The sequence below is a fragment of the Lissotriton vulgaris genome, chromosome 3_2 (genome assembly GCF_964263255.1).
Source record: "Lissotriton vulgaris chromosome 3_2, aLisVul1.2, whole genome shotgun sequence".
NCBI lineage: Eukaryota > Metazoa > Chordata > Amphibia > Caudata > Salamandridae > Lissotriton > Lissotriton vulgaris.
This window is the reverse complement of record NC_141690.1, coordinates 138,123,440-138,146,791: the sequence shown is the minus strand read 5'-3', so window position 1 is coordinate 138,146,791 and position 23,352 is coordinate 138,123,440. Positions and strand designations below refer to the sequence as shown.

Genomic DNA, 23,352 nt, shown 5'->3' with positions numbered 1-23,352 from the left:
TGCTGTCTGACCGCCTGAGTTGGAACTTAGCAGGAACTCTGCTTCAAGACCGCTGCAGTCCCTCCACCAATACTCCTGCTCACTCGTCAAGGGAAATGGAGAGCCAGAGGAGGGTCATGGAGGGAGTCCTGCCAAGCTTTCCGCCATGAAAATTGCGATCTGCCTTTCCACTGAGCTTTTCCTCTCGGAAAAACTGAATTCTGTGAGTCTACTTAAAGGTAGGAAAAGAGCTAAAACATCTAATTTACCTGGGTCCCACCTCGGAATCAATGTCGGCCTCCATCATCCAGTGCCTTCTGGTGCTGCTCCTCCCAGACCACAATGCTCAGCAACTTCGATGTCACCATATTGTGAAGTAAGCTTCTCTGTCACTACTCCAATGTAGTGTATGCAACATTGACTTTCGGCTAGTTTTCAGCAGCAAAACGTGACTCTTTCGTGGCCCCTCCGCCAAGAGAGATCCAGCCCATCAGGAATATCTTAATATGGCAGGAAGGCCTGCAGCACGGCAGAGTACTCTGCCCCGCAGCTACGGAAGTAAGACCTCCTACATCGTAATCAGTCCCGAAGCCTAGTAACGGGCTCGTGACATGAGTCTCCTGCACATGAAGACTTAATGTGATGTGTCAGTCATATGATATCATAGAAACCTTTATTCGATCTTTCATTAAATCAGATCATAAAAGTACATAAAAAATACACAAAACCACTGTATAAAATCACATCTAAACACAATTCATATCCTAAAAAGTCAGACTTAATCAAGTTCATAAATCCATGCCCCTATTACTACGCACTTAAGGTCATAATAAATAGATTTTAAAAGGTTACTAAAACGTTTTTATTTTTTAAACCACAAGCAGTGTTCGAATCCCCAAAAATCATTCATAAGCCACGTATTTCCTTTTCCACATGCATGCCCACAAGAAGGATGCCACAGCAAAACAAACTAACGGGTTGGGTAAAGATTTTTAAAAATATTACGCAACCCGACATGAGCAAAAGTGGTACCCCTTTAAAATTGGAATAATAAATGTCTTTCTTTCCTGGGCATACAGATTACAGAAAAGTACCAAGTGAAGATCACTTTGGTATTACTTAACATGTTTGGTTTTACTTAACATCACAAGGGCACAGGGACAAATCCAAATGCTTGAATCTTCTGGCCGGATACCCCAACATCAATGGGATCAGGTTCAGACGGAACCTCATCAAGATAAACTGATGGTTTGAGAATGAGACCTCTGCTAAATAGGAGAACTCTTCCTCTACCAGTGGAGGCGTCAGTTTATACGTCCGGATTGTCTGCACTCCATAATTCCTCTCCCTGCGTTTGTAATTAGCCCTCAAGTTATAAGTCTCAAACAGTCTATGCTTAGAGAACTTTTTATATAAATTGGGTTTCTTAAAAAGATTTATCAAACCCAAGGTGTTATGTTCCCGCTAGACATAGTTTAACCATCTGCTCCTACTATGGTTTTCCAATTTTAGTAAATCGCTAATGATCCTTTGATTAAGGGGAACAGTAACCCTATGCCAGATTGATAGCCACAGCAGCAGTGGGGCCATGTGAATTAAGTCGGTGATATACGGAAAACCCAGATCTATATGGGTAACATAATTTGAGTATGATTGTGGCAGGGAAGTTAATGATTTAACAAATGTATTTTCAGTTGTAGGGTGTCAATGGGGACCATCCCCCATACCCCTGCCCCATATGTCACAGCTGAAATTGTTTTAGCATGAAAAATCTTTTTTATTGGGTCTAGAGATTTCGAGCCTAGCCTCCTATAAAATGATTTTAATGCTGCTAAACTCCTTTCCATGACCATAACCCTACCTTCCACCAGGATGTCCACGAAAGGTTGTAATAAAAAAACTCCAAAATATGGGAACGAGTTCACCACCTCATTTTTATGTAGTCCATATGGAAATATGGGATTTTTTCTTTTATTCTTGCCCCTGCAATTTATATAAAAGACTTTGCCTGATTAACTTTCAGATCCAAAGTGTTCATAAAGGCCACATACGCGGTGATGAGGCATTGGAGGCCAAAGCCCGTTCTGGAAAGCAGCACGGTATCGTCGTCGTACGCCAAAATGGGGATACGTTGGGAATCAAAAGTAGGGACGTCCAGTGTTTCACCCATCAGCGCCTCCTCCACACCGTTTGTGTAGATTGAAAAAAGAAGCGGTGCGAGAACGCAGCCTTGCCTTACCCCTCTTAAGATGTTGAAGGGGCGGGTTCGCTCCCCATTCTTCCCATACCGAACTGTTGCAGAGGCATGAGAATACATTAGCCGAATGAAATTATTTAGGGCCTGTTCAATTCCCATCTCCACCATAATATTCCAGAGCTTAGGGTGGGACACGCAAGGCAAGATATAGCTTCCCACCCTGAGCTCTGGTATATTTGCCCATTGTAAGGGAGAGGTTCAGGCACTGATCAACAGTGCCCTTCCCTTGTTGGAATCCATACTGGGTCTACATTAAAAGATTCCTGTCTCAGGCCCAGAGTTCAAGTCTAGACAGGAGGAGAGGACCCATCAATTTGGCTGTCGTGTCTATAAGAGCTATGGATCTATAGTTTTTTGGATTCCCCTTATCTTCCGTTTTGTGAATGGGGACTATTACACTCGTCCTCCACGAAGGTAGTGGGCCTGTTTGCGCAATCTTGTTAAATGAAATTGTCAGAAGGGGGACCCAGAGATCCTGATCCACCTGAAAGAAATCTTTGGGAACCCCGTCCGGCCCGGCGCTTTCCGCATACTGCATGCCTCTAAGGTACACTTTACCTCTAAGAGAGAGAACACTAATTTATCCTGAGAATTAACCCCTACTGTGTTATGGGGACTGGGTGTGGTGTCAATAAGAACTAAAACTTGAATAATGTGCCACCCAATCTTTTTCACCTTCATCGACTCTAATGTGGGGTCTCCTTGCCTCTTAATGTAGGGGGCATTAATCGTATCCAGAACTCCTTGACTGTTTCCTGTTTCTGAGGTCTCCTTTAATCTTGCCCAAATCTCGTACCCTTTCCCTGAACTTGCTTGCCATTTTAAACTCCCTGCGCAGCGATGCAATTAATAATGCGTCTCTAGGTTAGGTCCTAAGTGCAATTGCCTGGGCCTTTCTTGATTTTGAACAAGATGTATCAAACAAGCCCTTTGCCCTTTTGGGTTTATAACATGTTATCGCGCTGATTATGTTTTCTAGGATTTTCATAAACCCTAGTAACATTACGTGGGGAGAGATATTTGAATCCAAGCAGGTTTCGATGCTATTGAGAGTTGTTCACCATTTCGAAAAGGAATTTAGAACTATCAATCTGGGCCCACTTGAGCTGGTATTCCTTTCTTCTCACTAAGAGTGGCGGATCAATGTCCTGTTCGGTGGGCACTTCTCTGCAGACAGATCGAAACTCACAGGTTAAGATGGCATGATCGCTAAAAGTCGTGAATTGGGCATCAACATTAGTACAGGTCTCATTAGGAAGTTTTGAAACCAGGGTAAAGTCAATAGTTGCGTCGTAGTCAGACCGTTGAAAGGTTTTTAACAGGGAGTTCGAAATGGAAGAATAGTTATTTACAATCACCAAATTCCTGGCTGATAGTATTTGATTAAGACTGTTACCATAGGTGCAGTGTGAAAAATGAGATAACTGATTACCCGTATGGTCCACCAAACCACATACATTCTCTAGGTTTTATTTACAAGGATGAATGTTAAAATCTCCCAGCCATATAATATGTATGGGTTCCTTTAACCTTGTTAATATTTCATCCAATTCCCTATTTACTTTGTCTACAGCCAGGTACATATTAGGCCCGAAATTGTTATTGTAAAAGTTAATTAAAAGCCATATGCCTTGTTTAGCCAGTTCAAAATTAAGGATGTGGAAAAGCTGGCTCCTGTCTACAAACTTTATTTTCAGTGCTGCCGTGTTAGGGATCAGTGTTAACAAGCCCCCCTTAGACCTCCCTGATGATGGCGGAGCAGCCCTAGTTTGAAAAGAGCGATAACCATTTGCAAAAAACGCGTCTGTTACCCAGGTTTCTTGGAAGGAAATAATGTCGCAATTCTGCCACATTTTTACCCACTGATCATCACCCAACTTATTTATTATACACACAACATTCCAGGATGCTAATAAAAATGTACTAGGCTCCCTTGGTTTCTGGTCAGACGATCTAGGGGACTCGGTAATGTCAGGTGGTACAGTTGTAGTAGGGAGAGCCCCTCAGGTGGCCTTGGGGGCAGTCAGTCGGAGAGGTCCATACCTGAGAGTGAGGCACATCTATTTGAGGTCGGTATGCCCGAGTTTCCCAGGGCCCAGGGAGGTAAGATTGGTATGACCCTCTCTATAGTTCTGTCTTGGCTCCAGAGCTATATGAGGGACAGGGGTATAAAAGTGACTTAAAGGGAGGGCTACAATGTGGGAGACCCTAGGTGGTACTCGGTGTAACAGAAACAAAACAAAATCTGATTAGTGATGAGGAAATAAAGTTGAGTGATTATGAAATTCCTATCACACCAACTTAAATCATTCAATCACAATGTCCAAGTAATATTCACAAATCCAATATCATGTGAGTCGGTATATCGTTCTTTTAATCCATAAGATTCTCTCCAAGTCCAGCCAACACGTGTTTCGTCGTATGGGTAGGAACCCACGACTTCATCAGGGCTGATTTTCAAAGGTGGCGAATTGTCTGCCTTCTGGCTGGTTATAATTCCGACCCAGCCTAATTCGGCTGGGTTAAATGAATCCTGTCAGTAAATACGGGTCTTATCTTTATTGTTCGTGGTCTTTAACTGTGGTATAATATTGCTGCCCGTGTTATGACCGGGACCCCAAAGTAATAATCCGGATAGAACCGTTGTGTGACTATCAGCACTCCCTCACGTCAGAAGGATATCTGATTTTCATATCACCCCAACTAATATTAAGAGGTTCCCGTGGAGAAGTTCTCTACTGCATCCGTAAGCGGTCTCCCCATATTCGGAAGAACGTTGCGTACCACACAATCGCCTTCCAGTTTTTTTTGGGTCGGTCCCACCCACCTTATCCTTCTTGCCATAATAATATGGCTGGCAAGGTGTGAGCCCCCCCCTCATCCAGCCTCTTGTATGGATAGACAACCAGTGAAGAGATTTATTAAATAACTGGGTCGCGGATTCAAACTGACCTTCCTTCAGAATGTAGACATTACCTAAAATCAATACAAGGGGAGCTGCTGAAGGAGGTAGATGCAGCGGTTCCGACCGAACAAGGCCCTGACTAATATGTTCCCGCTGATTTAAACTGACAACATTGACTCCCACGGTTTTACTTAGGTGTGGATTACATACGGGCCTATCCGAGGTATTACTATGAATTAGTGGGGGAAGTAGTTACGAGATCCCTCGAATTTGAGGAATTGCCAGTCCTTTGCAATATACTGGTTAGCCCTTGCGGGGCAAGGTATGGAGCAAGAGTACTCAAGTTCATATTTCGACAAGGTTCCTGTTTCTTTACTTTTACTCTATAAGTCCTTTGCCCTTCTTCCATTCCCGCAGTGGAGTGTGATGTATGAGTGTGACCCTGCTAACCCAGACCCTCTAATTTGGCCAGCCTCTCTTCAATTCCAGATAGCTTCAGCTGCAAGGGGCTTAGTGACCCCATAACCAGGGTCTCCATTCATTTCCAAAATTCGTCTCTATCCAGCTAGGAGGGCAGCGTTGCCTGGTCAGAGGCCAATGAAGTAGGACTTTGCCCCTGTGCTGGATCGCCGTGCCCTTTAAGTTTTGTGAGTTTGGCCGAACGAGCCCCTTTTGTTGGTTCAGGTTTTTGTGCCCCCGCACCGCTCCTTCCCTTTACTGGAGGTTCACTCTTCAGATCATCATTATGTGACTTGGAATTCCTATACGGGCCCATTTGGAGTATCAGAAGAGATGGGGGCAACCTGGTCTGGTGGAGGGTGAGGTGAAGGGGGTTTATCACAGTGGTGGGAGATCATTTCGGAATGCTGGTCGAGTTATCAATGACTAATGAAGAACGTCTCTGCAGGTTAACTGGATCTCATGAGTAAGCATTGATTCATTGCGCGTGATAAAAGCGTCCAAGGTTCCCCGCTATTCCCGTACGATCGGGACGACCCTTGCGCTTACTCATTTTTTGAGTTTCTTAAATAGATGTGCTGAGGGAATGTTAATAACTGGTTAAAGAAATCAATAGTACAGTACCTGAAAGTTAAGTGTTCACTCTCTGTTGGACCAGATGTTAGTGGGGGTGGGGGGCTGCCAAGCCTCCTACGGGGACTGACGGGTGTTGACGTGCCCGCCCTTGGCCCGAGCACGGCCCGGGCATGTGCACGCGCACGTCCCGTGCCACAGGACTCCATGCTCGCTTTTAAGCGCATTGGCAGTGTTGGCAAAGCTGGGACTGCTGGGATTTCGAGTCCCTCCCAATTTGCAGTGCTCCCAGAGGGAGGAGACAGGCAGGAGCAGTGGAAACGCGTCTGCAACGCCACAGGCTTCCAGGCGCGCTTTTAAGACGTTGATGGTGTTGGCAGTGCTGGGGCTGCTGGGATTACGAGTCCCTCCCAATTCGCGGTGCTCCCAGCGGGAGGAAACGGGCAGGAGCTGTGGAAACGCGGTTACCACCAATGTGTCAATCAAAGTATGAAAATAAGAAGCAGGATGCCACGTGACCACTGCTTGATGGAATTTTAACCCTAGTTCAGGACAGTTTGAAAATCGCAAATGCAATCTCAAGGGCCACGGATCAGGATACCCGACTTGACTAACAAACTCCCAGTCTCCCAATAGCTCACACTGCGAGAGAATAACATCCTTGCCTGTAAGCTCTGCAATGAATCCGATCCTAAAGATTCAGAAAACAAGAGAAAGGCAGCAGGGGTTAATGCGACAAACTGTGGGATCCGGGCTGTATGCACATCTCTTATTAGTCTTTTTTTTTTAGCGCTTTTAAAGTTGGCGAGTCAAAAACATTAAGCCTGACATCAAAACTAAACATTTCGCCCTCCCTGATACCTGCATTTCTGAAATACATGCATAAGCCAGTTAATGAAGACAGTGCAGCCTTTTTCCTTAGAACGTTTCTTTCTACCGTATAAACCCATACATACCTTGTTTGTCAAGTGAAGCTGTTTGTCATCGAGGTCATAGATCCCTGAAGTAGTTCAGCTGATGATGAACCAAGTCTGTTGATGTAAATTCATAAGAATGGCACGCAGGGGGCTTGCATAGCACAAGATATCAGAGATTTTAAAACCTATATCTTTGCCTCTGTCAACAGTGATCTCATATTTCTTGCATTTATGTTTGTAGAACATATTGTGGTTACACAGAATATATTTCAAGGTTTAATTGTAGGCTGTGATAGAATAGTGCTCTCATAGTTTTCTCAGCCAAAATGTAAACTACTGCATGGAGTAAATGCAATGTGTAGTCTTTTATTTAGAGAATGCAAACCTGAACAGAGACACGTCACTCTTGATTGTTATTTGGAGCTAGGCTTTCACATATAAATCCTTATTTTGTACTTGTACAGCAAGTCTTCCTGGGGGATTGATGGAAGAAAAGCTGTGGATTTGTGTGAAAGCTTGTCACAGTGCAAATTATATGTGACTCACATCCGTGGTGACGTCATGTGGTTTCAGAAGCTTTCATTATAATAACTGCATTACGTTGAATAATGCACTCAACTGCCCATGATTTATGCAGGATTCGCTCCTAATCCAAGTAAATACATCTAGTATTCATCGTCCACGCTATTGTTTCTGCCAGTGGTTCCCTTTGTGAATTTGTCAGGAGTGTCAAATTAAGTGGCTTTTTGTTTACTTTGATGGTTGTTGAAATATTTTTATCTGCCTAAATGTATTTTACTCTTGCCTGTCTTGTGGTGTTCTTTTAAATATTGTTAACACTTACACCACTCCACATTTTCTAATTTTCAATAGTTTTTCTTTTGGTAGTCTCTCTCGCTGTTTTTTTTCCCAATACATTTTAATACCACTTACCTCCACTACCGTCAGGTCCCTTCTGTCTTAGCCCTTGCCACGCCCCTCATCTGTCTTTCTCCTCCTTCACTGTCTTCCTGTTACTCTCCCTTTTTTTCGAGGAACTGCAGGCTGTCCTTTTCGTACTCTGTTTAAAATCCGAACATTGCATATTGTTGGGTGATTTTAATTTACACATGGATGTAGGTAGTGATTTGGATGTTGCTAAGTTGTGGGACATCTTTGTGGGAAAAGTGGGGCCCCTGCCTTATAGGATGAACCCTAGCAAGGTAAAGTAATTTTTTTGGAAAACGGAAAGAGCACACCGGGTTATGTGTACTGATAATTCATGAGTAAATTAGACATGTATTTTATAATAACTCATTTTCCACTCATAAAGATCTGATTGATGTTATTTATTCTTTATACATCTTTTGATATATCTTCTTTTTAGTTATATTTATAGTTTTTCTTATTTTCTTTCTTTTTTTCCCCTTATTTTATCCTTTTCATATATATACTTTCACTTTTTTAGTTTACAAAAACATTTTTACATACAAAACCACATAAAATCTATATCCTTTAAAACAACATCATTCCTGTTTGAAACTTAATATAAACGCAGAAATAGTTCCTTCAACGCGTTTCGGCGGTCGCCTTCCTCAGGAAATCTGCCTTATTCTTTGCTATAACCGTGGCTAAAATGATGAGAAAGTGATATTTTAGTATTCATCTTCTGTACAAATTTATTTTAATTTTCATGTCTAACTTTTACTTCATTGTGTTATGTCTCTATACAACATTCTATCCATATCATTTACATCTGTGCAAATCCCTAAGCGATCAGTAAGCCTACTGTGGCTAGGTGCTGTCATATCTACATACTTATGCATTTTTATAGATGGTTTTCATATGCATAATAGTCATCTACTTCATTTTCTTTGTATTATTCCATACAACAGATATATTACTGTCTAATTTACATTTTTTAGATTCATTACACCTCATAGTGTGGCCTATTGCTTGTAGATGGGAGCTTCTAGGATGAAAAGCAAGACTTGTCTGGTGTCTAAGGAGCCCAAGGTTGATTACCCCATTGGGAAAAAAATCTTCCCTTTAAAGTGTGTCCCTTTTTACTAAACATAACGTTAGTAAAAATAGTAACATTTTCGCTACCTTTTTTTTGGACGATGTCTTGGCTTCCAATAGATTTATTTGTGACAATTATACGAGATTTAGCATGGAACCGGGCCTTTGTATCTGAAAGAAGGTTGGATGCATCTGTCAATGCCTTTATCATTGACACACGACGGAGATACACCCTTTCACAGTCAATGACAACCGACTCGAGTTAACTCAGGCAGCGAAATAGAAATATAACAAACTGTTAACAAAGATAAAGGCATTGACAGATGCATCCAACCTTCTTTCAGATACAAAGGCCCGGTTCCATGCTAAATCTCGTATAATTGTCACAAATAAATCTATTGGAAGCCAAGACATCGTCCAAAAAAAAGGTAGCGAAAATGTTACTATTTTTACTAACGTTATGTTTAGTAAAAAGGGACACACTTTAAAGGGAAGATTTTTTTCCCAATGGGGTAATCAATCTTGGGCTCCTTAGACACCAGACAAGTCTTGCTTTTCATCCTAGAAGCTCCCATCTGCAAGCAATAGGCCACACTATGAGGTGTAATGAATCTAAAAAATGTAAATTAGACAGTAATATATCTGTTGTATGGAATAATACAAAGAAAATGAAGTAGATGACTATTATGCATATGAAAACCATCTATAAAAATGCATAAGTATGTAGATATGACAGCACCTAGCCACAGTAGGCTTACTGATCGCTTAGGGATTTGCACAGATGTAAATGATATGGATAGAATGTTGTATAGAGGCATAACACAATGAAGTAAAAGTTAGACATGAAAATTAAAATAAATTTGTACAGAAGATGAATACTAAAATATCACTTTCTCATCATTTTAGCCACGGTTATAGCAAAGAATAAGGCAGATTTCCTGAGGAAGGCGACCGCCGAAACGCGTTGAAGGAACTATTTCTGCGTTTATATTAAGTTTCAAACAGGAATGATGTTGTTTTAAAGGATATAGATTTTATGTGGTTTTGTATGTAAAAATGTTTTTGTAAACTAAAAAAGTGAAAGTATATATATGAAAAGGATAAAATAAGGGAAAAAAAAGAAAGAAAATAAGAAAAACTATAAATATAACTAAAAAGAAGATATATCAAAAGATGTATAAAGAATAAATAACATCAATCAGATCGTTATGAGTGGAAAATGAGTTATTATAAAATACATGTCTAATTTACTCATGAATTATCAGTACACATAACCCGGTGTGCTCTTTCCGTTTTCCAAAATAAGTTGTGGGACATTACAGCTCCTTTAGGGCTGTCACCGTATGTTTCTGTTCCCACACACAACAAAGGCCACACTTTAGATCAACTTTTTTATACAACGGCGATCTGCGCACCCCCCCCGGTCCCTGTCCTATGGTCTGACCACTTTTTAAATTTTTTTACCATCTCTCCTGTCATCACTACCTCCTCCAGATCGTTGGAAGGCCCTAGAGGGACTGCTAGGACTTTTCATCGGGTGTCCCCTGAAATGCTGGTATCTGCACTCTCCATACACCCTTGTCAACTGTCCGGTAGTTTAAAGGAGGATCTGGATCTGCTACACAGGTGGCTAGTGGATAGCTTTGAGGAGTTAGCTCCCATGTCTATCTCTAGAAAATCCTGCAGCCGCGCCTCGGCACCGTGGTTCACTCTTTTTCTTGGCGAGTTGCACCGAGAGTGTAAAAAAGCTGAAAGGGCCTGGCGCCACATGTATGATCCCAGTGATAAAAATAAATATAAGGAACTCACGAAGCTCTATCACCGCCATATTATGGCTGGGAAAAAAGCTTATTTTGACAAAAGAATAGAGGATGCGGCGAATAAAAGTAAAGAAATATTCCGCATCATAAAAGATTTTATTTCCCCTACCTCGATATTGCCATCCCACTCCCACACGGAAGCATGGGTCCATCAACTTGCAATCTTTTTCACCTCAAAAATTAAAGCTAGCCAAGATACTTTTTCCCCTTTGAGTTCAGTATCTGTATCTGAGTACAGGCTCTCTCGGTCCCCATCCTTGGTAGTGGACAGCCCCTCTCTTTCTGAGTTTCCTCCTCTGTCCCTACCTGCCTCTCTTGACCTTCTTTCCCAGCTCAAGTCTGGCTCCCCGCAGGATCCCTGTCCCGCTAAATGCCTTGGAAAATTAGCACCGGCTTTAAACTCTTTGTTTAACCCGGTGCTCAACATGTCTTTAAGCACAGGGGTTGTTCCCCAGGCCTGGAAGCATGCCCTGATCCTGCCGCTTGTCAAGAAGCCCAATTTGGACCATTAAACCCATGCTAACTATAGGCCGATCTCCCTTCTCCCGGCTCTGGCAAAGGTGGGAGAGAAGCATGTTCACATCTCCCTCTCTGACTACATTGAGAGTAACGACATTCTTCACGATTCTCAGTCGGGTTTCCGCACCAACATGAGTACGGAGACTGCTCTCCTTGAAGTTACTGATGCCATCCGGGAAGTTCTGGATTTAGGTGGAAAGGCCATATTAGTTATGCTGGATTTGTCGGCGGCCTTCGACACCGTTCCCCATGACGGTCTCCTTTTAAGACTCTGGGAGATCGGATTGCGTGGAGCGGTGTTAAAGTGGTTCGAGTCATTCTTGGCCGGCCGCCGGCAAACGGTCTGAGAGCCACCTTTCTCCGCCAATATATGCCGCCATTGGAGGTGGGGGTGCTTCAGGGCTCTATCCTGAGCCCCACCCTTTTTAATATCTACATGGCCCCTATGACGGCAGTGGCGGAGTCGTTTGGTGCCCAGATCGTATCCTACGCTGATAACACCCAGCTCCTTTTCACCTGCACTAAGGGCTCTGACTTTGATGGTATGCGGATCAGAGACTGTCTGGGAGCGGTCTTTGACTGGTTTAAACAGCACAGTCTGAAATGTAATTCCGATAAATCGGAATTGCTTTTCTTTGGCTGCTCTCCTGACCCAAGATGGAAGGCCTGGTGGCCTCCAGACATGTACTCTCCAGCAGACGCCTCTTCCAAGGCGAAGAATCTTGGCTTCCAGATTGTTGATGGCCTTTCCTGTGGGCCTCAGATTCGCGAGCTCACAGGGAAATGCTTTGGCATTTTAAAAATGCTAAGGAAATTCCTTCTGATCCTGTCCCTGGAGCATAGAAAGACCACAGTACAGGCTTTGATAGGCTCCCGCCTAGATTATGCGAATGTGCCCTATCTGGGTTTGCCAAAATTTCTTCTTGCGCGCCTTCAGCTAGTGCAGAACTCCGCTGCAAGGGCCATTTTTGGCCTTCATCGAACAGCGAGTGCATCGGAGCTGCTTAAAATACTTCACTGGCTCCCTGTCGCAAGACGGATTACTTTTAAGGCGCTAACTCTCGCCGTTAAGGCGCTTCATCTTGTAGGGGCTAGATACATCAGGAGGCGCCTTGCCTTTTATTTGCCCTCTAGAACTTTGAGATCGGCGTCCTTGGCCATGGCTTCTGTTCCTTCCATCAGACGGGCTAGAATTGGAGGCCGCTCTTTCCGATTCTTGGCACCACGATGCTGGAACTCCTTGCCCGTCTCCCTTAGGAAAATCAGCAATTTACTGGTTTTCAGGAAGGAACTGAAGACATGGCTTTTTACCCAGTAATTTTCTGCTGCCCTGCATTTTGCCCTGGATTTTCTCTTCTTCTGGTCTTTGTCAAAGCGCTGGACACTCCATGGAGTAGCCGTGCGCTATAAAAGAGCTGAAATAACATAACATATCTCTGGAGGAACTGTGGATCATGAGATTAGTGTTAGGATACCTTTCTTGGGCTGTGGGTACTGTTCTTGCTTTTTATCCACTTCCTCACAACCCCCTCAGCACATTAGTGATGAAAATACAATAAAAAAATGAAAAACAATTCTGGAATTTTATATAGTGCAAACTTCACCCGGTATCCGGTATCAGAGTGCTTTACATAGCACCAGTTGTGTTACATGAGGACACGTTCATTTTTGTTAGGCACGGGAGATTTAGTGATTTGCCCAGAATCACAGGATGTTCAGCGTCATTGCCAAGACTCGAACCCTGTTCCCCAGATTCGAGGTCGACCTCCCTAGCCGTTAGGCCAACTCATCCCCACAGTGTAAAAAGTATTAAGTTAATCTATTAACAGTATACTCTTGAAGCATTATCACATTTCTGTATACTTCAAATATAGCTAAATGTGTCTGTACAAGTCATCCAAACACCTGGTTATCTCTATGGAGCTTATTACCCCACTGAAACATCTCTGACTTTTACAAGCACAATTACTAAAGGTTTGCTGGTAGCAGTAGCAGTAAAACATTTTTAATGTGTCATAAATACGCTTTATTTCCAATCCCTTTATACAAACTAAAGGGGCATTGTCTAGCTGCATTAGCAATCAAGATATTCCTGTTTTTTTGTAGCTCTGTTCTTTGTCTCTGCTCAAGGAGATGTAATCACATATTTGCACACTGGTACAGTCTCTATATTTAACTGCCTTTTGATTTCAGCCAGTACTTCCTGTCAGCTGGCTCCTTCATGTTGGTTCTTGGGTTCCCATTTATGTCACGTCTGCTAGTTCTTGAGCTGCATGGTTTCTGTTGATTTTTATTTTCAGAATCTGACTTTCAGCTGGTTTGAGGTAATGGCTGTACCAACTTCTTTGGTTTCTAATGTGTTGACTGTATTTTGACTCCCACATTTCTGCTGTCAAATTGAATTTAGAACTACAGTGAGGTTAAAATTCTCATTATTTCACAAGTATACAAGCACGCCATATGGGGGTTCTGCCCAAGATATTTTCTTGAATGACCAACCACGGACCCTCTGTTACAAAGCAGCGCCTTTCATTATTACATTCTGCCGCAAGTTCTGAATACAATTTTAACATCCGGACAGCTTGGCATGTTCAATGTACATGTTCAATGTACATAACTCATAATCCCATTCCCAACTTTCTTTGTTGTGGTCGGGGAGCATCTGTCAGTCCAAGATTCTTCCTTGCAGCTTACATAGTCATTTTGCTTCCTAAAGACACTCCAATGGTTGCAGCTCATCTGAGGCAACAGGTGGACAGGAATGCAAATCCAGTCTTTGACTGCAGGCTGCTGAATGACAAATTGGAAGCAGGGTTTTCACTGCAATAAAATAGTACCACTTTTCTTTATGATCTGACGTTCATTATAAAAAATAATTAATTTCTGATGGATATTCTAATGGCAGACTCTTCACCTTTGAGTATGCCTAGGTGCCATACTCATTAATTCTGATTCTGATAGAATGCCGCCATTAGCCAGAAGTCCTTCAGAACCCCATTTCGTCATACTCTGAACATAGTCAGGGTGACAACCATGGCGAGGGTGATGCATTGCTTTACTTGCTGGTGACAATCCTCATATGGACCTACAGGAGGCTAGTGAGCTGACCTCCTCCCTTTATACTGTGTTGAGAACCTTCCCCACCAATCCTTCCACAGAAGAGTCAGCTATTTTTTCAGTAGTTATCCGGTGTGCTGACAAGTGTAGGACCGCAACTGCCTTCCACTGTGGTTGAGACCAATGTCCTTCAATCTAATGGGCACTTGGGCAAAACCTTGTACTTTCCTGTTGGCAGATGGGCAAGTGGTTAGAAGACACAGACCTGCCCTAGGAGACTCAGCTGTCCTCATGCAATACCCTACTTCTGAATGTCTGATGGTCCTGGCGTCCACAAGTAGACTGAACCTTAACTGTTTCCCTACATTGCTCTCGATAGGGAATCAATGCACATGGGAAGATGATGTTGTCCTACACCAGCCTTATCCTTCTTTCTGTGAAAGCCAGCTGCCTCCTATGGCAATACTCAGATGACTTGTTGGATATGGTTAGCAAGATTTTGGTGACAGTTCCTGATGAATATCATGCCATTCTTGCAGAAATCATACAGAATTGTTAAGACGCAGTGAGGTATCCACTCCGAGTTGGACACTGCTTACTGCATGGGCAGGCAGGGGACTCCAGACTGGTGCTTCAGGATTTCTGGACATGAAGATCTGTACTTCAATTAGCCTGTCGCTTCGGGAGGACCTTCTGTCACAGCAACAGGACAGGTCCTGCGCCCAGGCATTTCCAACCTACACCTCCGTGCATGGAGATTGTGCTGTAACAATTGACTGCTTTCAATCTCTCTCCTGAATTAGTGATGCCATTCTAGAAGCCTAGCATCTATTTGTGAAAACTGTTTACTTCAGACTTTGCAGTAAGTTTGTGGCCTGGTGTAAACACCCAAAAACAAGGAATGTTGGCAGATGTTTTGCTTTTTGTGCTGTCTTTAGTCCAGCCAGGACCTGCATGAGCACCGTTATTTGTTGGCCCTTGCGGCATTTTTTAGGTTACCAGACCGACCTTAGTTAACAGTCCTTATTTAAATAAAGTTTTTCCGGTGCAATTTCATAAAGGTGTGATTCATATGTTTCTACCCAAGCATTTTGTGATGCCACAGTGAGACCTTAATTTGGTACTCACTTTCCTCATGAGTACTCCATTTAAGCCGATGCACAGCTGTCCTTTGCACCTATTGACCCTAAAATAGTTTCTTAAAACAGTCCTTCTCATAGTGATAACTCCCACTTGTCGCGGAAGTGAGCTACAAGCTCTGTACACATGTTGGACCTGCCCTTCTCTGCAGGGATCCCACCAAACGTATTCCCTTCAACACTCCTGCTTTGCTGAATTTGATTTTGTTGGCTTTAGGACTCTGTGCACTTTGCCATTGCTAACCAATGCTAAAGTGTTAGTGCTCTTTAACACATGGTGGAATTGGCACATGCAATTTACTTGTAGATCCTTAGTATATGGTACTATATGTACATTAACTGCCACTAGTGGGCCTGCAGCACTCATTGTGCTGCACAGTAAAGTAGCACTGTGAAACATGTCTCAGGCCTGACACTGCAGCACGCAATACAGTTTTAAACTGCCAATTCAACTTCGAAAAATAAATCTTTGGCCAAGCCTAAACCATCCTTTGTAGCGCATGTAAGCCATCAAGATTGGCCCTTAAGGCTCAAAGGGCAGGGTGCATTGTAATTAAAAAGTAAGACATGTGGTATATGTTTACATTTCCAGGCAGTAAAAAACACCTAAAGTCATTTTTTCGCTGTTGTAAGGCCTAACTTTCCCATTGACTAACGTTGGGTTACTGTATTACATTTAATAAGGGAAACCTGTGGATTGGGAGCACATAGAGGTATGTTGTTTACACTCAAATACATTGTAATTTACAATCCTCTTTAATGGTGAAGTTGGGTTTTAAGTCACAATTCTGAAAACACCACTTTTAGATAGTTGTCATTTTCTTCTTCCAACCATTTGTGCCTTCTGCTAGCATCCCGGGTCACATGACTGTGAATGGCTCTGTTTTTGGGGTTTGTATATTCCTCCCCCACAGTGGCGCAAAGGGGATTAGGTGTAGACAGGATGGCTGTGGACGGAGCTGTTCCCTGTCCACTTACACTTCAATGGGCTTGCCACCAGCACGCACAGAGGAACCAGATACTAGCCTTGTGTCACCTCAGACTTCTTGGAGCCTTGACGGGGAAAGGAAGAACTTTCCAGAAACCTATGTGGTGTTGGTAGGACAGGACACAAAGGCTGGCACCAGGTATACATATTGGACCCTGAGAACAACTCTTCAGTACTCTCCTGGCCTGTGGACATTACAGAAGAAGGGCTGCCCTGATTCCAGATGACTGTCCTGTTGCTACCAGAGGACTGCTCTGCTGCTACCAGAAGACTGCCTTGCTGCTTGAGAACTGCCTTGCTCTTTGAGAAGGAAGCTGGAAGCTGCTCCCTTCATCCCAAGCTAACCTGAGTAACTCCAAGGACACAGAGCATTTTCATAAAGAATATAAGGTACAGTTTGCAAAGAAAGTAGCCTGTCCCTTTACCCGGCCTGTTCTTAATAGCCGTGGGCATGACATTGTCCGGCATCAGGAATCTGTGCTCCAATGCACTTCAGTTCAGTGTGACAGCACACATGCTTTTGCCATAAGGAAAACTTGATTGCAATCAACTGTTTTGAAAAAAAACTTTTTTATTAAGGCCATGGTACGTTAAGACAGGAACTACACACATGTATGACAGCTGTGTGTGACTCCAGGGAACACTTCTGAGTCCTGGCTAACTGCTATTTTGGCTAGCTGCTATTTTAAGTCAGTGCTACAACATATAGAATACGTCCTCTGTAAAGTAGAACACCTATTTTTACATATTGACTAAGACACTGGTAAATGTTCCCCTTAGGACCAACATGCTGGGTGTTTAATGTATTAAAATGCTAAATGTTGTTTGTGTACGTGAAGTTGTATGTTCCCATGAGGATGATTAATTGTGAATGTAAGTCATTTTTTATATCTCCTGGGAGAATCTAGTTCCTTGTTGAAATCTGTAGTAGAAATGTACAAAGTACACTTTATGCAGCCTGGAATCCAAGCAGAACTAAATCAGTTCTGCTCACCTGACCTTCCACCGGTGGCTGTTATAGCTTTCCAAATAGGTGTGAAGTTTTGGGCTGTCAAAAGTCAATTCAATCTTTTCTAAAGCCGGAAAAACTGTTGTAGTGCAAACACTGACTACTTAGTGGAGTTGACCCATTTGGGAGGGGCAGCACAGCTGGCATCACAAAGAATTGAAGCAACAACCTTCCTCAAGAGGTGACCCAAGTGACCGTAACCTTTAATCCAAAGAGGGCCATCATCTCTGCCCAATCAGCAGAGTAAGAATCTGGTTCCAGAACAGGACGAGAAGGTGGTTCCTCATTTCTATAGGGATTATGTTATGCTAACTCAGCTATAGAGTGTGCGAAGACTGAATGGTTTCTCAATACTGAACTGGCACGTAGAGAATTCCCAAGACTGCATGAGCTACGGGTAAAATGCTTCTTAGAAAAGCCATTTTTAAAGGGTTCGGCTTAAAAATAAGCTGCATTTGGTTCAGCTTGAAGCCTAAATGGGGAAAAAATCCATAGTCATGGAGCACAGAAAGAAAAGCAGTTGCCTCATCTTCCTTTGTTGAGGATTTTAGGGACAGCCAAAGTTGTCTGAAGAGGAATGCAGAGTATGACCAGAAATATATATATATTTTGTTTGCTAGAGATGAAATTAGGGCCAGTTCCGTGAATAGTTTTAAAGATTATACAAATTGAGTTGAACTGAAGTCCCTGTTTAATAGGAAGCAGTTGCAATTTATTGAGAAAAGGGTGTGGTGTTTCAAATCTAGAGGTTTTCAAAGTCAGCTTTGCAGATCCATTTCAAATTACTTTGAGAGAACGGTAGATATATCAAATTAGAGCGAATTTGAATAGTCTAGTCTGAACAATATTCTCTGCTACCGCAGATTTTTTACCATCCTCCTTAGGAAAAATGTTTCCTCTCTCTTGATTACCTCCTTGTCATCCCTTCTGCTAATTATCGTTTGCCCTCTTGCTCATCGTCCTCACATGATCCCACGGCTCCCTGTCATCCCTGCCTCAATCGCTTCCCATACTCGTTCCCCTGTCACTCTTCCTGCCTGTCTCCTCGCATACTTTCCATTCCTACTCTTTCTGCTCCATCTGTCCTCAATTGTCTTTCCTGAAGCGTTCTCCATCATCTGACAACGCCCAGTGGCTAGCTCCCTGCTGTCACTTGATTTCAGACTGGTGGTTGCTTTGCCCATGTATGGCTTGCACAAATCCCCTCTAAGAAACTGTTCCGGATATTCTAGAGATGGAATAGAGGTAGTTACTACATATAGTGACTATTATCACTTATCAGTATTAAGGCCACTTTTTCCATCATGTACATGATGTCCACTCAGAGCCTTGATAATGAATATCACCATTTTAACCCAGCCCTGCCATATTTATTTAGGAAGACAAACAAACACCATTATGCTTGCAAAAGTGAATATGCTGATTTGGGTGAAGTAGCATATTCTGGCGAGGTTATAAAAAAGAACTGTACATTATTTTCCATATTTTCTTTCCACTTTCAACAAAAGGAGACATGAATGGGCACCTGTGCATAATGCTCTGGTTTATTAAGTTTGTGTAGACAGTGGTGCACGCCTGTAGCACCTCTAGTAATTGCCTGAGTTACATGCCGGGCATTGGCTTTAGCAGTGCGAGTTTGAAAAACTGAAACTTGTTGGCTTTGGCAGTGCGTGTTTTTAGATGGTGATGGATGGACGGAGGGCATGAAATGTATGTTGGGTCTGGTTGTTGCATTTATTTAGACAAACCTGTGAACCTTGTGCAAGCTCATGAGCAAGACTCAGTGAAATTTAGCATTATATCAATGTAATAATGGGATTGGAATTAATTGATGGTGCGGCCTATGTATCACTGTTTTTTCGGCCATTTTCTGTGAGAGCATTGAGGGGTACGCATTCAATGTTGGGATCAAGGTGCAACCTGGAGCTTACAAGTTTCCATCCCGAGACATGGCAAGCTCAACCTCTCCACTTGCTGGAGGAGTACCTTTACGTTCATTAGTTGGAGCAACCATTATTTTCAGCAATTACAAAAAACACTGAGGTGCTGTATCAAGGGGATTTTATGAGAAGGTGGCATTTATTCCGAATGCAAATGGATGTCTTCTTCCCGAATTCACAACTTTGTCACTGCATGCTCTCGTAGGTTCATCTGCTGTTTATCCCTTTCACTGACGAATCAGAGGAAGGCTTAAAGAATGATTGGAAATAATAACATGAAGCTTGAAGATGCCTGTCTTGTAATACTTGGAGGTTATCAATTTACATAAATACACCCTTTTTGTTGCCACAATCTTTTATGTTATTTGCCTCTCTTCTGAGGCTCAACTAGACCATATAACACATTTTGGATACATTTACAGCTACATTCTTGGTTGCAAGTTTTTAGAATGGAAAAAAGTTAATAAAATGAAATTGTGCATAGTCAAAAGTTTAACTGGTGTGTTGCACAACGAGGACTGGAAACCCCACAGCACCCCGTTTGTTAATTTCAGTTTCCAACACTGTATTTTTATAGCCATTGCTATTGAAAGGTATCCGTTTTTCGGACATTTTTAATGAATTAACGTGATATCCCACCTGTCATTGTGCAAAATGTTAGCTACCATATTGCAATATTTCAGTAGTACTATCTTGGTTTAGATTATCTACGTGTATAATATATTCAGGTGATCTTTATTTTAATCTCTTACAGCTATAATGTTGCTTTCTGGCCAGTCTGGTCATACCTCACTCCCTTTTTGCTGTTCACACAATTTATGGGCCTAGTGATGTTTGTAGCACTACTCGGATAAGATATTTAAGGTAAGGTTAATTTCTATTTATTGTATTTTTAGTTGTTTTTACAGTTTATTTCCACATTCGGCCGAAACGAAAGGCAGATTTTTTAGTGGATGTGACACATACGTATATAGTTCATTGATAGCTAGCTACAGCACTAAACATGAGTGGAAGGTATAAGGAGCAAACTCACAGGCTGAACAGGTCTATTTCCTTCCGGTCCAGCGACTGGGTGTGTTTGGGTAATTGTTTGTGCCATCAACATATATAATTAACGTGTCTGGTCTGAGTTTTAATAGCCTAATATCCTAATGAACTTTATGCAGCAGTAATGTGTTTAAAGTAAATGGAATTTGTTGATAATTCTACTACCTAGAAAGAAGCAAATGAACTCCTCTCTCTTTTAGGTATATAATAGTTACCCTAATTAACATAATACCATACTGACTTTCTAGAAGACTTTATGTGTAGTTTCAATATGATGGATTTAGGCCCAGATCTTTGTACTGGGGTGAATGTAAGACATTGTTCTGCATTCTGTCCATCAACTGTATTTTTTTAAATTTTCACCCCGAGTGGGCTGGGTATGCTCAGACGTGAGTCCCAGACTCTCCACATCACTGGAATCACTGGAATCAAGATATCCAGGCTGAAGAAGGCTGATAGCCAGAAACCGGACCTTGGATCCTTGATTCCGGTCTAGGAAAGACATGGCTTGGTAGTTCGAGCTGGACTGTTCCCATGAGGCACAGGGTCAAGGCTGATTTGCATATAGCCAGTGTCTGACCTAGGGTGACCTAGGGTGGTGTGAAGTGCAAAAAAACGATGGATTAAGGCCCAGATCATTTTACTGGGGTGAATGTAAGACATTGTTCTGCATTCTGTCCATCAACTGTATTTTTTGCTGGTTTCAATATGTCATCTCAAGGCATATTGCTTCAGTTTCTGATGTACCAAGGAAGAACTCCATACCAGTGAACATGTCTACCATATACAGTGACTAATTTGATGTCATACTTCTACATTTTGTCGTCCTTCATCGAGCTGTGCCTGTCTCTAATAGGATTCGTTAGCTCTGTATTACTAGATTGACCCGAGGAAAGATGGCATCACAGAATCAACTTGCTGTCAAGTTCCATGCATGTGAAATTCCTGCCTGAGACCTTAGAAACTATAACAAAAGTTCTATACCACTTTTCTTAGGAGCTTCCATGTTTAAAGGCGATGGATATGTTCTCCTTTTTTTGCAACATTGCTTTACTTAAAAATAAAAACGAAATGTATATTACAATGTCTACTAGTACAGATTTAGTTCTTACCAAAACGGCTAAGTATGGATAAACGGAATGATCAGATTTTTATACCTATTGAATAGATATTCATTTAAGGACCTTTATTGTCACCAACTCTAGCTATATCATAGGCTTTAGATTCAGGACCTTTGAGGATGGGGTCTCTCCTATTTAAGTATGGAGTCATTCAAGAAGGCAATCCGATGAGTACAAGAGGTTTTATTCAAGATAAAGACACCCACAGCCAGGCACTCCCGCTGCGTACCAGGATCTCCACCAACTGATTAACGTTGACAGAATCCTGGCACGAATCGTTCAGCACCCGATTGTGGAATGAGGTTTAAACAAATACATATAGTGCGAGGCACGCTCTCGCGCTGGTAGCAATCATTCACAATTACGAGTGCGGAGGCAGCGGTGAAAGAGATTAGGAACCAGATGATCCCTGCGACCCAAGAGAATACTTTGTTTCAAGAGATCAGAGACTGGTTCTGAAGTTTTTACACCAGCATTTGAGGACATTAGGAATAACCTGGAAAGGCTTATAATTCAGAATGACCCCCGTTGGTAAATAAGTACCACCATTTGAAGGAAACTACTGGTACCCCTCAACCCCTCAACTGCAGCCTTGCAAGTGACACACGTTGTGCTGGCTCTGGTGAGCCCAATTGGGCCTACTTTGGCTGTTAACCCACTACCCTAGTCCTGATGAAGACCTGCATTGACCCACCAACTATGCAGATCCAGGGTTGAAACATCGACAATACATTAATTGGACCATCAAGAGCATTCTGCGGAGAGACTCATTCATTAAGTCCACAGAATTACTTGATATATTGTGCATTTCTGGCCAACTCATTCTCACCCTCTTCTCCCCCCAATCACTTTTGTATATATTACACCTTCACAATATCACAGAGCACTAAAAAGTTGCCTCTTTCATATATTATATGCCACTATGCGCCTTTAACAGCCGTAAAACAATTGAAATATGGTATTTATAAATGATGTAATTTATATATAAAAAAGTCTTTTGCAATACCATAGACAGTTTGGTTTCGGATTACTGTTGAGTAATTTGTCTACTTTTGAATAAATGTATGAATACCCCTAATGATGTAAAGAAATATCACGCACCCGACAGAACCAATTGTATACTATTTCATTACTGCCCAGGTTCTGAGGGATACTGGGTCACCCCATTGCAACTTAAGGTAGCACAACAGCGGTCAACTAATGCTTGCAAAATACCATAAATTCTCCCTTTCCACAAAACAAAAGTGAAGTAACAAAAATGCAACAGAGGAAAATCCCCTAGAAAAAGTTACAACTTAGAACTATTTTGAAACAAAGCAATAAAAGGAAAATTATAATTTTCTTAAGACAAAACATACTCTTTCAATTTGACAGGCAATCTTCTTTGACGGGTACCTAAATCAACAGGTGAATCAGATGCAAGCCTAGTCATATCATGAGAAGCAGTATTATGCAATACCGTATGTGCATCTAGACACTGTCCACCAGTAGACTTCACAGAATCCTCTTGAGAGACAAACGAAGAAATAACAGATGATGAATCACGTAACCAGTTAGTCCAGTCGCATTGTTCCACCTGCTGTTTGAATAATTTAAGTAAAGAAGAAACTTGTGAGTCAGA

The 23,352-nt window shown here is 42.2% G+C and overlaps 1 protein-coding gene across 1 annotated transcript in view; it reads left to right on the top strand.

The window, feature by feature from the left end:
- LOC147725424 (transmembrane protein 128-like) overlaps positions 1–23,352 on the top strand; it is a 186,613-nt gene that overhangs the window by 135,238 nt on the left and 28,023 nt on the right. Inside the window, exon 4 of the mRNA XM_086964094.1 lies at positions 20,318–20,427. Coding sequence (XP_086820220.1) covers positions 20,318–20,417 — 100 coding nt within the window. The 3' untranslated portion in view covers positions 20,418–20,427. The remainder of the gene's footprint in view (positions 1–20,317; positions 20,428–23,352) is intronic.